This window comes from Oryza brachyantha, chromosome 11 (assembly GCF_000231095.2).
Source record: "Oryza brachyantha chromosome 11, ObraRS2, whole genome shotgun sequence".
Taxonomy (NCBI): domain Eukaryota; kingdom Viridiplantae; phylum Streptophyta; class Magnoliopsida; order Poales; family Poaceae; genus Oryza; species Oryza brachyantha.
Genome location: NC_023173.2, coordinates 12,637,314 through 12,653,021, shown reverse-complemented (window position 1 = coordinate 12,653,021; position 15,708 = coordinate 12,637,314). Strand labels below are relative to the sequence as shown.

The 15,708-nt window shown below is 44.5% G+C and overlaps 2 protein-coding genes across 3 annotated transcripts; one reads left to right on the top strand and one right to left on the bottom strand.

Annotated features, from left to right (window-relative positions):
• The first annotated feature begins 274 nt into the window (after positions 1-274).
• Positions 275-6,298, top strand: LOC102703441 (auxin response factor 23). Its single transcript, XM_015842512.2, has 15 exons — positions 275-569; positions 654-805; positions 1,585-1,680; positions 1,763-1,819; positions 1,927-2,094; positions 2,204-2,288; positions 2,831-2,921; positions 3,021-3,185; positions 3,360-3,479; positions 3,569-3,644; positions 3,724-3,895; positions 3,974-4,920; positions 5,367-5,557; positions 5,641-5,840; positions 5,947-6,298. The coding sequence occupies exons 1-14, from the start codon at positions 485-487 to the stop codon at positions 5,822-5,824; spliced, it is 2,589 nt and encodes an 862-aa protein (XP_015697998.1). The 5' UTR covers positions 275-484; the 3' UTR covers positions 5,825-5,840; positions 5,947-6,298.
• A 5,913-nt stretch (positions 6,299-12,211) lies between these two features.
• On the bottom strand, positions 12,212-15,466 carry LOC102703168 (transcription factor ICE1). 2 transcript variants are annotated; one of them, XM_015842188.2, is made up of 4 exons: positions 14,251-15,466; positions 13,173-13,400; positions 12,767-12,937; positions 12,212-12,638 (listed from the first exon to the last, which is right to left on the bottom strand). In XM_015842188.2, exons 1-4 carry the CDS (start codon positions 15,325-15,327, stop codon positions 12,555-12,557), a joined length of 1,560 nt encoding a protein of 519 aa, XP_015697674.2. In that variant the 5' UTR covers positions 15,328-15,466; the 3' UTR covers positions 12,212-12,554. The 2 variants fall into 2 exon arrangements, with proteins under 2 accessions (XP_015697674.2, XP_040384565.1); XM_040528631.1 differs by having other exon boundaries at positions 12,213-12,641.
• Positions 15,467-15,708: the final 242 nt, after the last annotated feature.

Genomic DNA, 15,708 nt, shown 5'->3' with positions numbered 1-15,708 from the left:
GACACCCCCGGATCCACCCCAACACGAATATTTATTGCACCTACCCCCTTGCCTGCAGGAGCGAGACAGCCCAAGCCCAAGCCCAAACCCGAGCCCGCAACCCAATACCCGAAGCCCCAACCCAACAGCACGGCCCAGCCCACCTCCCGGTGAAAGAAATTATTGCACCTTCCTCCGCGGCCGCGGTAACCTCACCGCCGGCAAGAACACGCCACCCCCACCACCACCACCCCGGCTTAAAGCCGCGCGGATGCTGCGCGAAACTGACGCCGCGTCGCTGCTGCTTAAAATCACCCGGTAAAAAAAAAGGGGGAGGAGGAGGAGGAGGAGGAGGAGGGAGGAGCTGCTGCTTTGCTGTTTGCTGCTGCTGCTGCGTCGGCGGCGAATCGGAGCGGGAATTGGAGGGGCGGGCGGCGAATTGGGGCGATTGGGGGGCTGGGAGGTGAGGGCGCGCGGCGGATGTGAAGATCTGGTGGCGGGGGTGATGGCCGCGGCGGAGGTGGAGGCTGCGGCGGGGCTGGGTGGCGGCGAGGGGGACGCTGCTGCTGCTGCTGCGGCGGCGGCGCGAGGTGAGCTTTGGTGGGGTGTGTTTGTGTGGGGGTGGGTTTTTTGTGGGCTGGCTTGTGATGTGGGCTTGGGCTTTGGGCTTGCAGGCGGCGGCGGCGGCGGAGGAGGAGGAGGTGGAGGCGGAGGAGGGGAGGATGCGCTGTTCACGGAGCTGTGGAGCGCGTGCGCGGGGCCGCTGGTGACGGTGCCGAGGGTCGGGGAGAAGGTGTTCTACTTCCCGCAGGGGCACATCGAGCAGGTCAGTTCGCCGGCCAGCCCTTCTCGCCTCCCGCGACTCCGCTTTCGATCGTTTCGCCTCGATTGTTTCTTCTTTTTTTTTGGGTACTTTGCCGTTTTGATTTGAGAGGTTTTTTTTTTTTGGTTTTCTCTATTCGTGTTTCTGATGATCGTCGGAGTGGCGGCTTCAGGTTTGAGATGTCTTGAGCTTGCTCGTTTTCGTTGCTTCCGTGAGTCTCTCTCGTGAAATTCTGGGTGGTTTTAAGCATTTTTTTGGGCTGCAGTTTGGGGTTCAGTCTCTGGGCACCGAATCCACTTGGATTTGCTCTTTCGCCACTTCAAAATTCGATTTTTTATTTACGGTATCAAATTTCAGGCTTCTTTAAAATTCGATTTTTTATGCACCACATGTTTGGAGTGTCATGTTTGCAAATCTCCCATAAAATTCTTAGGTTTCTTTAAAATTCGATTTTTTTGATATACATTCTCAGGTTTTCCAGTTTCTGCCCGGAATTTTTTAGTTTTGCGTGCTGGATGGCGTGTAGTAGTAACTTGTGCTTCTTCTTCCTCCCCATTCTTCTGCTTACTGGGGGGTTTGGGGTTCTCAGGCTAAACCTGGCGAGGAATTTCAGTTTTTTTTGGCTGCTAGAATTATCCGTTTTAGTACTTAATATAAATAATATTTTGGGGGATTTTCAAGATTGGTTGTGATAATGTGTTCTTTCGGCCCCCTTGCCATGTATTTCTTGTTGGTTGGAGTGTTTAGCTGATTTTGGAGTTCTTGTCTCTTTTCATTTTCAGGTGGAGGCCTCAACCAACCAGGTAGGCGAGCAGCGGATGCAACTGTACAATCTCCCATGGAAGATCCTTTGTGAGGTTATGAACGTTGAGCTGAAGGTACTTGCTTTGTGTTTGTTGTGAATTTTTAGAGCTTTTCTTCTTCGTAGCAATCGTGCTTCAAGTTTAGCTCTGTTTGTAGGCCGAGCCGGACACCGACGAGGTTTATGCTCAGCTCACTCTGCTTCCTGAATCGAAGGTAAAGAAATGTCTCCAGTCAGTTTGTGCATTTCCACTGCTTCATACTGGGATAAATGTCCAAGCGTTTTGAGGAAAAAAATCTGTAAAATTTGGTTTGCTGTGTAGCAACAAGAAGAGAATGGATCCAGTGAGGAGGAACCTACTGCTCCACCGGCTACGCATGTTAGGCCACGCGTGCACTCATTCTGCAAGACATTGACTGCCTCAGACACCAGCACACATGGCGGCTTCTCGGTGCTGCGACGCCACGCGGATGAGTGCCTCCCACCACTGGTTAGTCCCACTGGATCTTGGACTTGGATGTTATTTTCAATCGTGTACCTGGAGGTCTCCTATGATGCTTGAGTTGTTGTGATGATCTTTGCTTTGGCTTCTTGATCAGGATATGAGCCGTCAGCCTCCAACACAGGAGCTGGTGGCCAAGGATCTGCATGGTGTGGAATGGCGCTTTCGTCACATATTCAGAGGTGATCACTCTTCAACTTTGTAGTTATTTCACTATTTCTTGAAGAGTGTGTGATGCTCAGTGCTCATTGCTTATGAACACAAGTTTCCATGGCATCATGACTAGGAGGCATCTTTACAGTTTACACTGCTCTTTGGTTGATTGTACAGTGTAAGAACAGTAGCATTGCATGTATGACTAACCCCTTGGTTTATAGTATTGGTATTAAATGCACTTTTTTGGTACGATGCATATCACATCTTATCGTGACGGCTTTATTAGAGGGACCAGCTTGTGCTTCCCACAATTTCTTGTGCATTTTTGTTCTTTGCATGGGCCATTTGATGAAGTATGGATAACTACAATTTTTGTTGGTTGATGCTGCAGTGGTTCTTAGGACAAGTAGTTTATGCTTCCATATACCCTTGTGATTTACTAAGAGTTGTGGTAGTTAATTATGATGTCATTTCTGAATTTCAATTACACCTATGTTAGAACTTAAAATTGAGCTGTTAATTTTTGCTTGAACTCTTCTTGAGCTATATCATTTTTTATCAACATCAGGTCAACCACGAAGACACCTTTTGCAGAGTGGCTGGAGTGTGTTTGTTAGTGCCAAGCGGCTAGTTGCTGGGGATGCCTTTATCTTTCTTAGGTTTGTTTTGGCACGCTGATTGCGCTGTGCTGTTCATTTCTACCTCTGCTTTTCCCTGTACTGCTTAGTTAATGCCCCCCTCTTATATGATTTGTGCAGAGGTGAGAATGGGGAACTGCGTGTTGGAGTCCGGCGTGCAATGAGGCAGCAAACTAATGTCCCATCTTCAGTGATATCAAGCCACAGCATGCATCTTGGTGTTCTTGCCACAGCATGGCATGCTGTTAACACAGGGACCAGGTTCACTGTCTACTACAAGCCTAGGTTTGCTTTGAAATCTTTCTGAATTTTATGCACATCGGAACTCTTATTCTGTTTGTTTGTCACCTGAATTCTGAGCTGAGCTTATTTAGTTCTTTATGTGATATAAGTACCAAAATTTGTCCGATTGTGGTAGCAATTACAAGCTATCGCTGAAATCTTCTAATTGTTCATCAGGACAAGTCCAGCTGAGTTTGTGGTCCCTTATGATCGCTATATGGAATCATTGAAACGAAATTACTCTATTGGGATGAGATTTAAGATGAGATTTGAAGGTGAAGAGGCTCCAGAGCAAAGGTAGCAATTGCATGGACATGTATTCCACTTTAACACGTGATTCTTCTGGATCAGAAACAATTGATTAATCTTTAATGCTCATGCATTAGATTCACTGGGACTATTGTTGGAATGGGGGATTCTGATCCAGCTGGTTGGCCTGAGTCAAAATGGCGATCCCTTAAGGTTTATTTCTTTCTTTCCTTTCCATTTGAGTAAGTCTTTCTTTCTGAGCCTTTTTCTTACACATTTTTGTGTTTCTTAGGTGAGATGGGATGAAGCTTCTTCCATTCCTCGTCCCGAAAGAGTTTCTCCCTGGCAAATAGAACCTGCTGTAAGCCCTCCTCCTATCAACCCGCTTCCAGTACCAAGAACCAAGAGGCTTCGTCCGAACGTTACTGCTTCCACAACTGACTCTTCTGCTACAGTGAAAGAAGGTTAGACCTTGTCATCAATGTGACTTCTGTAGCATAATTCTGTTGTTTTTACTAATTCATGCCTTTTCCTCAACCTAGCTGCTCCTAAAGTTGCAGTCGAGCCTGAACCAAATGGTATGCATAGGGCCTTCCAGACACAAGAGAATGCAACCCCAAAAGCTGGTTTTGGCAATAACAGCGAGTTAGACACTGCCCAGAAGTCAATCTTGCGTCCATCTGGATTTGACCGTGAGAAAAATAACATTCCTATGCAGTGGAAGGCAGGTTCAGATGGTCGGATGCAGATGAACAGGCCTGAAAGTTACAGTGAAATGCTTTCTGGATTTCAGCCTCCTAAAGATGTACAAACTCCACAGGGTTTCTGTTCTTTATCTGAGCAGATTAAAGCAGGGCATTCTAACTTTTGGCACACAGTAAATGCTCAGTATCAAGATCAACAGGGCAATCACAATATATTCCCAGGCTCATGGTCCTTTATGCCTCCAAATACTGGCCTAGGTTTAAACAAACCGAGCTATTCAATGGTTCAGGAAGTTGGTGGGCTGTCTCAAAGGGCTGCAAACACAAAGTTTGGGAGTGGAGTTTATGCTCCACTTCCAGGACGAGGTATTGAACAATACTCAGGGGGTTGGTTTGGCCACATGATGCCTAGTTCCCACATGGATGACACTCAGCCACGCCTGATCAAGCCTAAACCTCTGGTTGTTGCCCATGGTGATGTGCAGAAAGCAAAAGGTGCTTCATGCAAGCTATTTGGAATTCACCTTGACAGCCCAGCGAAATCTGAACCTTTGAAATCTCCATCGAGTGTTGTATATGATGGGATGCCACAAACTCCAGGTGCTACTGAATGGCATCGACCCGATGTAACCGAAGTAGAGAAATATTCTGATCCTTCCAAGCCTATGAAGCCACTTGATGCTCCTCAGTCTGATTCTGTTCCTGAGAAGCCTCTTTCTTGTCAGCAAGCTTCACGAAACATGCCATGCAAATCACAAGGTGGATCAACTAGAAGTTGTAAGAAGGTATGATTTTCTTGTTATTATTGTACTCATCTCTGCCTTGTAATCTCCAAATCCACTAAATCTACCATCTTCCTTTCTTGTGAAGTTTTTAAAATTATGCTCCAAAATATCCTGCTCTTCTGGATATGCCCAATGAGATTAATTTTGAAGTGCTTTTGGATATATTTACATTTCAAAGGCAAATCTCCACAAATTTTGGTTAACTTGCTCAGTAATTCTTGTACCAGAGTCAATACAGCTAACTGCTACTCTAATCTCTTCTATGGATGCACAATCAAATCATTGTTTCTTACATATGAATATGAGTTTTTACTTTGGAACAGCATGTTTAGCACTGTCAGGGCTTTATTTCTACTTATACCAGTCTCAACTGCTCAGTGCTAATTGTGTTATATAGGTTTTCCCTGTTTTCCAACATGATTATTGATGAATCTATACATTTCCAGGTCCACAAGCAAGGCATTGCACTTGGCAGGTCTGTGGACCTCACAAAGTTCAATGGCTATGAGGAGTTGATCGCTGAGCTGGATGACATGTTTGACTTCAACGGTGAACTGAAGGGTCCTAACAAGGATTGGATGGTTGTCTACACTGACAATGAAGGTGACATGATGCTAGTTGGAGATGACCCCTGGATGTGAGTTAACTCATGCTTTCCCCATTTGCTGATCTGATTTGATAACATTACAAATACTGAATGCGTCTATCATTCTTGAACAGTGAATTCTGCGACATGGTTCATAAGATCTTCATCTACACAAGAGAAGAAGTCCAGCGGATGAATCCAGGAACCCTGAACTCACGATCAGAAGATAGCCATGCTAATTCTATGGAAAGGAGCTCGGTCGGCCGAGAAATGCGAGGATGCTTGTCGACCTCGTCTCTTAATTCTGATAACTGCTAATGCCACCTTCCATCTGGTAATCTGAGTTGCTTCATTAGTGGCATTTCTCTTTTGTTCACTATAAACTAGAAAAGCTAATGCCTCCAGTACTCATCTTTGGCCTACCATCTTGCCTTTGGCAGGTCTTTTGAAGTAACAAGAGAGACAAGAACGTGATGCATCGTTATAAGAAAAATGCATTTCGTAGTGGAGTTAATGCCTCTTTTTTTCCCCTTCACTGTACTGGATAAGCCCAAAGTACCCTATTTGTAGATGGTGCTTGTCCTTGGTGGTCAAGTTGCACTCTCTTATTTGCTCCAGTTTTGGTTTTCTGTTTTGGTGAGGTAAGTTGTCAGCCGCCAGTCCCTACCATATAATGTTGTATGCGTAGAAAAAGTAAGCTCAGCCCTCCCGTCCTCAGCACCAAGCCTCTTCCTTGTAAATAGCTAGCCCCTGTTTAATTTGAGTCTAATATATTATCTACCTTAACTGACATTCTTCATGTGTTTCCCATCTTGTTAAATTATAGCCTGGTAGATTATTCTAGTCCCCTTAACATGTACTACCTCTATTTCATATTGCAAGAGTTTCTATTCTGGCTTTGCTTAAATCCATCAATTAGTGAATGTATATAATTTATATATATGTCTAAATTCATTAGTATCCATATGAATCTAGAAGTCTTAACATTGTGAAACGGAGGGAGTATGATCTGAGTATCTGCTTTCACTTTGGCTCCAGTCCAGCCAGACAGCATAGTTGCTAACTTGACTAGCAGTGCCACACTGAATCAATGCTTTCGTGCAACCTAAGGTTGTGTGTCTGGTCGATGTTGTCAGTTGTTAGCAGCACGGTGAATGAATCGGTTGCTGCATCATGAGATTGTGATCCTGAGAGGCATGATGGAGATTCTGTGGTCAGGGAGGGAGCCCTGATGATATGGTGGCTGTTCACTCGTTCTGGCAAATAAATGATGGGTCCCTTTTTGAGAGAGAGAGAGAGAGCAGAGAGCACTCGTTGAATTTTGTGAGTTGGTTTGGTGAGAGGCAGCTACTTCTGTTTTGTTTGAAAGGCATTGCATTGCGCCCTGAGTTCAGGATGGGCTGCGCTTTTCTCTCGCGGTTGGTGCGCGGATTAGGCGCCTACCTCCATTGACCCCCCCGTGGTGTCACCCACACGATGACATGCTGCTGCTCGTCAATGGTTGGCATCACCATCATCAGCATGTTTCCTAAGCTCAGATCATAAACAACGTATTTTGTAAAAAGAAATTCATATAAAAGTTTGTTATCTAATTTTGATAAAGTGAAATGTTAACTGCATATGAATTATCAGCTGTTGCTCTTTAATAGTTATCACAAAATTACATATAAAAGATCTGTTAAGAAACGAAAAAACTCTTAGGGTCTGTTTTCTTTGTGTAGGATAGGATGAAAAATCATCTCGTTTTACGTGAGCATACTTTCTAAATGACTAAATAATATACTTGTTTTAACAAAAATAACAATATATTTTACTGCTTAATTCATGATTTACCGATGAGATAGTTCATTTCATGCGATCATTTCCTGCTCTCCACTTTATCCTCAAGCTACAACACCCCGAGTCATTGAGCTGTTTTTGGTCCGTGTCACTAGCTACTGTAAAATGTCAACGCATGTTGGCCGGTCTTCACGCCGTGCCTGCCGTTTCAGTGCACTGGGGGAACAGAAGCCGTAGGGCATCGCCCGTGGTGTTTCGTTTTGTTTGGTCGTCGTGGAGGGAGTTTTTTCTTTTTTTTTTTTGTTAGTGTGTGTCCTGGACGACCAAGCAACCTGGATGGATGTGCACGAAACGCAGCAACAAGACGACGACGACGCGTGACCGGCGGAATGTGCACGTACGTAAACGTCCACCCTGCCGAGGGTCGCCGGCTTGGCTTAACCCCCCCCTCTCTCTCTCCCCGTGTCATCACGGTTGATTGAGTAATTTTGAATGACAAGTGATTGCTGAGATAATTGATATTGTAAATAATGTTAAAAGTATCTACAACCTCTGTCCCAAAAAAAATCAATTTTTCGGTTTTCGTGTCCAACGTTTGACAATCCGTCTTATTTGAAAAGTTTTTAGAAAATTAGAAAAAAATTAGTCACACATAAAGTACTATTCATGATTTATCATCTAATAAAAACAAAAATATCAATCGCAAAAAAAAATTGAATAAGACGAAGAGTAAAAAGTTATAGGTAAAAAAATGAAAAATGAAAAATAAAAAATTGATTTATTTTGGGACGGAGGGAGTATGTCTTAGTATAGGATCTAAATTTAAAAAAAAACCTACGGCGTGAGAGAGGCAGTAAGGTCAGGAAGCCTTGTTGGCAATGAATTTTGTTGGTGCTGCAGTGAATTGGAGTGAGCGAAGCTGAGCCTGCCTTTCCCTTGTCACCAATTTTACGGTCTTTAATAGGTACTAAGAAATATCAAAATTTTAGTGTATATTTTGATACCTAAAGGTACAATGATGTACCAAAATTTATATAGAAAAAAAATACATTCGGCTACCTTTTCAAATACTGTAAAATTACTCTTTTCTCGTGGACTCGTGGTCGATCATGGTGTCAATTGGCAGATGACTCAGAGAAGAGTTTGGATAGACTTGGATCTCTGTGACTGTGAGTGAGTGAGCTCTGTTGGTGGAGGTTAACAGCCGTTGAGGGTACAGGACAGTGGGGGTGGGGACAGTGGGCACATCTGCATTAGGCTTGGCTTCACTTGCAGTTAGAAGCTGAAGAGACCACCACAAGTCCACAACTCATTCTCCCATTGATTCCATTGTTTCGCTTTTTATCAAAAAGCAAAGTGGCTCGCTTATTTGCAAATATATAAAAAAATAACTTATAGATATAATTTTTGATTCAAAAGCAAATATTGTAAAAACAAATTATGATAGAAAAAAAATCATGAAATCAACTTAAAAACTAATTAACTGAGGCAGTTGTAAAAGCGAAACAATATAAGCCATCATCTAGCCAGAACCCAGAAATTGATGTACTCAGTCTCAACACTCACGCACATAGTAAGTTCACCTAAAATGTTAACCTGTTACAGAAAGTCTTAGGCCTCACTTGAAATGGATGAATTTCATGGGAATTGAACTATTTCATGTATTCCGAAGGAGCATATATATGCAGATATGGGTTTGAAAAAAATTGAGATTTTCTACCATTAGCAGGTAATGCGTGCGTATAAACTTCTCGTAACAGATTCCATACCGTCTAAACATATACGTTATAGGGTCTCGTCTTTTTTTTTCTTATAATCTAAAATTTAAATTTTCAACATTAAATTTAGAGTTTATTTTGAATTTTTCATCATAGCTTATTTTCTAACCTTTTCTTTTAGATCGATCAGAAAACGTATACAAAAGTTTTATTTATAAATTATTTTTTGTTTATAAATATAATGTTTAACTTTTCCAAGAAAAAACGAAACGATGGGCTTTGATACTTCAAATGATACAAACCTTTTAACTAGAAATAAAAACCATACGGGAATTTCCAACGGGCTAATGTTTTCGTTTTCGTTTTGTACAAATCGTTTTATTCCTATTCCGTATTATCTTGAAATGAAACAGAAATGATATAGGCTTTTTTCCCGACCGCTTTACGGGTATACGTTTTCATGTGACATTTCCGAAGAAATTAGGCCTCCATTTTACAAATAAAAACTAATTTATGAATAAAATTGTTTATATACGTGTTTTCAACTATCTAAAAGCAAAGACCAAAAATAAACTACGATGAAAACCCCTAAAATCAACTTCAAATTTAAGTTTTAAATTTTAGCTTATAAACATAGTGACAAATGATAAGATGAGTCCCTTAGTTTTTAATACTTACCGTACATTAAAATATTAATAAAATGAACCATAATACTTATATACTGTCGTGATTGATGCAATAATATCATTACTTAGTATTCGGATTAGTTAGGTGCTACTTTGAATATTCAATAATATATATCTATCGGCTCAATCTTTTCGCTTCTGCTTATGTTTACAAATTAAAATTAAAATTTTTAATTTTAAATTTAGAGTAATTTTTTAAATTTTTTTCATCATAGTTTATTTTACAGCTTTGATTTCTAGATAATTTTTTATTCACAGTTTTATTTTCAAATATGTCATTTGTCTTTTTTTAATAAGCCAAACAATCACTCACTTAGCGTTAGTTTATAATACTTCCTCACTCCGTTTTTTATTATAAGACTTATCGTTTTCTCTATATTTATCTATTTATCAATGTATATGTATATAGATTTATCAGCACACATATAAATCTAGGAAAAATTAAAAAGTCTTATAATATGGAATAGATGAAATACTATCATTTGCTCGTCCCTGTGATACGCTGTTTCAAGATTGTTTTAATAATTCTGTTTTTGACATTCCTGTTGAACTGGTATATCTCGTTTCTGGCTCTACTCTTCCGATTCTATTCCTAAGAAAAAAAAAATGAAAATGGCAGCGAAAATGGTTCAAGCATTTCCCTGACCGAACCATTTTCATCTTTGCTTGTACGCTACACTTGCTGGCCTGCCGCCAAGTGTCCACCTGCACCCGTACTGCCAGGAGGCAAAATTTCTGCCCAACTCAAAACATCACTCAAATTAATTAACACAATAGCACATTTGGCTCAAATTCGTGGCAAAACAAGCGCGTGCAAACACAGTATAGAGCACGGCCCAGCAAACCAAACATATGCACCCCGCCTTTTCGCTTCAGTTTAAAAGCAGAATTTAAATTTTTAGCTTAAATTTAGAGTAAACATGTACACACCCGTCTTTTCGCTTTAGCTTAAAACCAAAATTTAATTTTTTAAACTAAACTTAGAGCTGATTTTAGACTTTTTTACCATAGTTTATTTTACCATCTTTACTACTGCCTCCATTTAATAACGTTAGATGTTTGAATTTTTTGGTTGTAACATTTGATCATTCGTCTTATAAAAAATTTAGTACAAATATAAAAAAAGGACAAGTCGTGCTTAAAGTTCTTTTGATAATAAAGTAAGTCACAAGCAAAATAAATAAGTGGTCAAATATTACAAACAAAAATGTTAAACATTTTACGTTATAAAATAGAGGGAGTATTAAATTAGTAAGAATACGTGTATAAAAATTATACTTCGAGATTATGTTTTGCAAATATTTTGTATGTCGTTAATCACCGCCGCCTTCCCTTTTGGAGGTTGTCTTTTTACCGCGGCGCGGTTGTCGCCGTCGCCGTCGCGTTCGCCTTCGCCGCCGACGGACGCGGGCGTGGTGGGGGGACAGGTAGATCCAGCTGCACATGCGCCGGAGTGACTGCGCCCTGACAACGGTCACACGAACTGACACCGCCCGCACGCGTGCGCCCGCCCGCCGCCGATCACTCCCTCCCTCCCTCCCTCTCTCTCCTTCCATTCCCTTCCGGCGAGCGAAGCACGCGTGGGTGGGGGAGGGGGGAGGCTGAATTGGTGTGAGGCACAGGAATGGAGTGAACCGCGTTCAATGCGGCGAGGACGGACGGCATCTCCGAATGAGCCGGATCCTCCCCTCCCCCACTGCCCCGCTGCGCCGTCGCAGGCTCATGATTGGGGGGTTCCGGCGAGCGGCGGCGGCGGCGGCGCTGTTCTTGCAGAGTTTGCAGAGCAGAGTAATGCCTTGCCGATAAGACAGGCCGGCAGGGCTCTGGACTCGGATTCGGATCGGTTCAAGAAATCAAGAATGGATTGGTTTCTCTGAATTTTCATTCCTGACAAGAGTTGTTCATTTCATGGCCAGTACAGTGGTACCTTCTCTGAAGATTTCGATTCAGGTTCAGAAACCACATCTTCAGGTTCAGAAATTTCTGGAGGCAATGAATTGTGATGAAACAGAATTTGATGCACTGAACATACTTTTTTTCCACTTTGTTTTGTTTAAGGACGAAGGCGAAAATGCACTGAATCCAGGGATCGGTCCAGCTGTTCTTCAGAAACCAATGGTAGGATGCAGCAACTCAGCTCACCTTACCACTGTTCTTGTTACTGCATTTCTGGCGCACTTTGGACAGGAAGTACTAACAAGTGATTGTTTTTGAAATGAAACAGTAACAGATGTTTTACCATGGCAAATCCTGTCAGTTTCTTTCATCCACACCCAACTTTTATTCGAAAGCAGCCAAATCCAGCGCTGCTAATGGCAGGATGCAGTGAAGACGCTCTTGGTCCTGTACCAAGGACCACTGTTGCCTGCTTCCAAATAACTGTCCTGAATCCCTCACAATCTGTTACTCAACATTGTACAGCAGCAGTACCAGCTTTAGGCTTTTACAAACCCAACAAACAGCATAAGCCACAGAAAACATATGGCAGCCATCGTGCAAGGAAAAGGATGGATCAGACAAAGGATTCAAGCCGTTCTTGGTTCATCCTGTCCACCTGTTAATTCGATAGAAATTCACACGAGACAGTAAAAAAAAACAGGCACAAAGGTTTCAGCTTTCAACACAATGTTAACCACCGAGAGACTACTGACATTATTTTTTTTTGGACACTAAAGACTGGAAGATAAACTGGTTCAGCAAGCCCTGAGCAGGTCTAAAAACTATTAAAAAGAGGAACTTTCTCCAGTCCAAAACGCCACACGACCCCCCGGAAACACCGGTACTTGTCAATTCCTGAGCTACACTGTATCATGGAGTTGATTGAGATCTCCTATCCTTTTGGAGTTGATTGAACTCTCTCCTGTGCTAGATCATGGTATGAAACCCAGCAGACTGCAACAGAACGGCCTTGATTTCTTCAGGCAGCAGCCCAGGGCCATCCTTGCATTGCTGCTGAGGAGAAGGAATCAAGTGAGCAATTGTCAGTTCAATGAGTTTCAGTATCACCTCCACTATCATTCAGGATAATATACTGAAATGCCAGTTCTGAAAATGGGCTATACAGATTTGTGCACTACCTCAGCCTTAAAGATATCTAAGGTAAATCCATTGAAGCAACTGATTACAGCTTGCTGGACATCAAGACCAAGGCCTTCAACCGCCCTCATGGCAGAAAGCAGTAGACCGGGCCTCCGAGCACAGAACATGTGGATGTTGACGGCCCGGCCTTCCCTCAGCCTAACCTCAACCTTTTGCAAGAGCAAGAAAAATGTCAGAAAGTGTATCAAACGCTTAAGCAAGTTTGACAACAGCTGGAAAACTGGAGCATGAACTCATCACATTGCACATTTGCCTGTCTACTGCTTATGAACTGCATGACTATATCAATGACAAAAGCAATTCTTTTGATATATATGCAGGCTATCTCATCTGAAAGAAGATGATCATCTCATCTGGTGAAATTCAGAGATAGGAGGTACTGACCCTTGGTTGCTGTCCAGTGGGGCTTGGCAATGCACCTGGGCAAATCTCCTCCTTGATGCGGGATGGCAATGTGGGCAGCGTCGGCGTCAGGGGATGGAAGCTTGTGGGTGTTGGAGGCAGCGAGGATGTCGCGGGCGACGACTCGAGCTCATTCTGAAGATCGTTGATCTTCTGCAGCAGCTCCTTCAGGTACTCAATTGCATCTCCGAGAATTGAAGCCCTGTCCATCTACCAATTGCAAACACATATAATCATCTTATTATTGCCCAATCACAACTATAACTGAGAATTGCTTTGATATAATTGAGATTAGTATTAGCAAGCCGTAAGACGAAAAAGGAAACACATTCAGTATTCAGAAACCTATAAGAGATGATGCAGTGCAGTATAACTCATTCTCTTCACTTGCTCAACACAAAAACAGGTATAGAAAAGAAAACAACTATTTTTTTTATAAAACGAATTGCTGGAAGATTCTCTGACTGCTAAAACTTAACTAAAACGCAGTTATGTAGGGCATGGCTATTTATTGTTTTTCTGCAATCTGTCTACTTGATTGACTGGAAACTGAACAGGAGGCAACACAGACAGGTAGTGACGGTGTGATAGACAGTAAAAATTCCCATCTAGACATGTTGGACAGCTTATGAACAGAAGTCACATTTACTTCTTGTAACCAGCAACGACTACAGATTAAATACGTTTTATCTACTTCCTGAAGACAATCTAAAAGCTTTAGAAATTCTGCACATGAAACAGAATCTTTTCAAAAGCTCGTCTGTGTATCATAATTTGGCATGAACAATTGCAACTGAAATGCACGTCGTCGACCAACCAAAAATAGTTCATCAAACCATGTAAATTCAGGAACTCAAACAAGAAATAAACCTTATCACATAGAATTTTCCCCTTTCCACCCTTCTTGGCAAACAAAACATACAAAATTCCACCAAAATTAAGCGTTTTAAGGCACAAAATTAGCCTAAACAGCTGCATCAAAATTACTTAGACCTTCACAACCCAAGCATAATCAAGAACCAGTGCTGCATTGCTGCGAGGGTAGGAGAAGAATTCTCACCTTGCTGATCTTGGGCACCACGGACCGTAGCATGTAGAGCCGGTCGTTGAGTTTCTTCCGGCGACGGCGCTCCGCCATGAGGTTCTTGGCCGGCATCCCCTTCTTCTTCCCCTTGCCGTCGCCGGTCACCGTGCTGTTCGCGTTGGACTCCTTCCCGTCCTTCTTGCAGCTGTCCTCGCCGCCCCTGGCGTCCTCCGAGTCGTAGTTGAGGCCGGACGCGTCGATGCTCAGGCCGTCGTCGTCGGCGTCGTCGAGCACCATGTCGCCGTCGGCGGACAGGGCGGCCGCCGCGGCCTTCCGCTTCTTGTCGTCGTCCTCCTCGCTGGCGTTGCGGCGGAGAGCGCGCTTCTGGAACAGCGTCGGCTGCGCGCCCACGGGCGGGATGATCTCCAGAGGCCGCAGCACCGCCGCCTTGCCGCGCCCGGAGAACGGCGCGGTGTTCACGGGCGCCGAGGCGGACGGCGGCGCTGTCGACGAGGAGCTGCCTCCGGTCACGGCGCCCGCGTCGAACATGTCAAACCCGGCGAGCCCACCGAACTCCGGCATTTGGGACGGCGCGGTGCCGAAGCCACCGAACGAGCCGAGGAACCCGGCGTTCCCGACCGGGAGCAGAGCGGTGTTCGACGCGTTCCCGGCGCCAAGAAACGGCACCATGTCACCGCCGCCCCCGCCGCCGCCGAGGTCGAACCCGGAGACGTCGAACGGCGGGGCCGCGGCGCCCATGTTGAGCAGCGAGAACTGCTGCCCATGTCCGCCCGACCCAGACGCCAGCCCACCCGAGACAGACGACAAACCCAGCAGCATCGACCCCTGCACGGCGTCACCGCCGGCGCCCGACGCGTCGAAGTACCAGTCCTCATCGAGCAGCGGCGGCGCGGGCGGCGCGCGGAACCCAACCCCTCCCCTGGCGGCGGAGGCGGCGGCGGCCAGAGCCAGGAGGTGCTGGTCGTGGTGGTGGTTGTGGTGCCCCCCACCCTCCTGCCCCGGCGCCGGCATCAGCTCCATCCCCTGCGGCGGCGCCTGCTCTTGCTCGCCGTCGTCCTGCATCCACATCGTGCCGTTGAACCGCGGCAGCATGGCCGGCCGGCCGCGCGCTTCCCCGGCAATGGCGCCGCGCCCGCGCCGCGCAAGGAAAGCTACCGCCTTTGCTCGTTCCCTGGACCCCGGTGGTCACCGCGGACCGGGAACGCAGATGGCAGAGCAGCAGCGGCGCAGAGCTCTGTGCTGTCTGCGGCGGAGCAGCGTGCGTAGACGTATATATGGCGAGGAGGAGGATGGCGATGGTGATGGCGACGCAGCTGGAGGAGAGAGAAGAAGCCCGAAATTCCCGAAATGCCCCTGATTCCAAATTTGTCCTGCAAGCCGTTTTCCCTTTTATCCTTGGAAGGTAGTAGCAAAGTGCCATTTGCAAAAAGAAAAAAAAAAGAAGTGATGATCTTGTAGGATGAAGGAATTTCT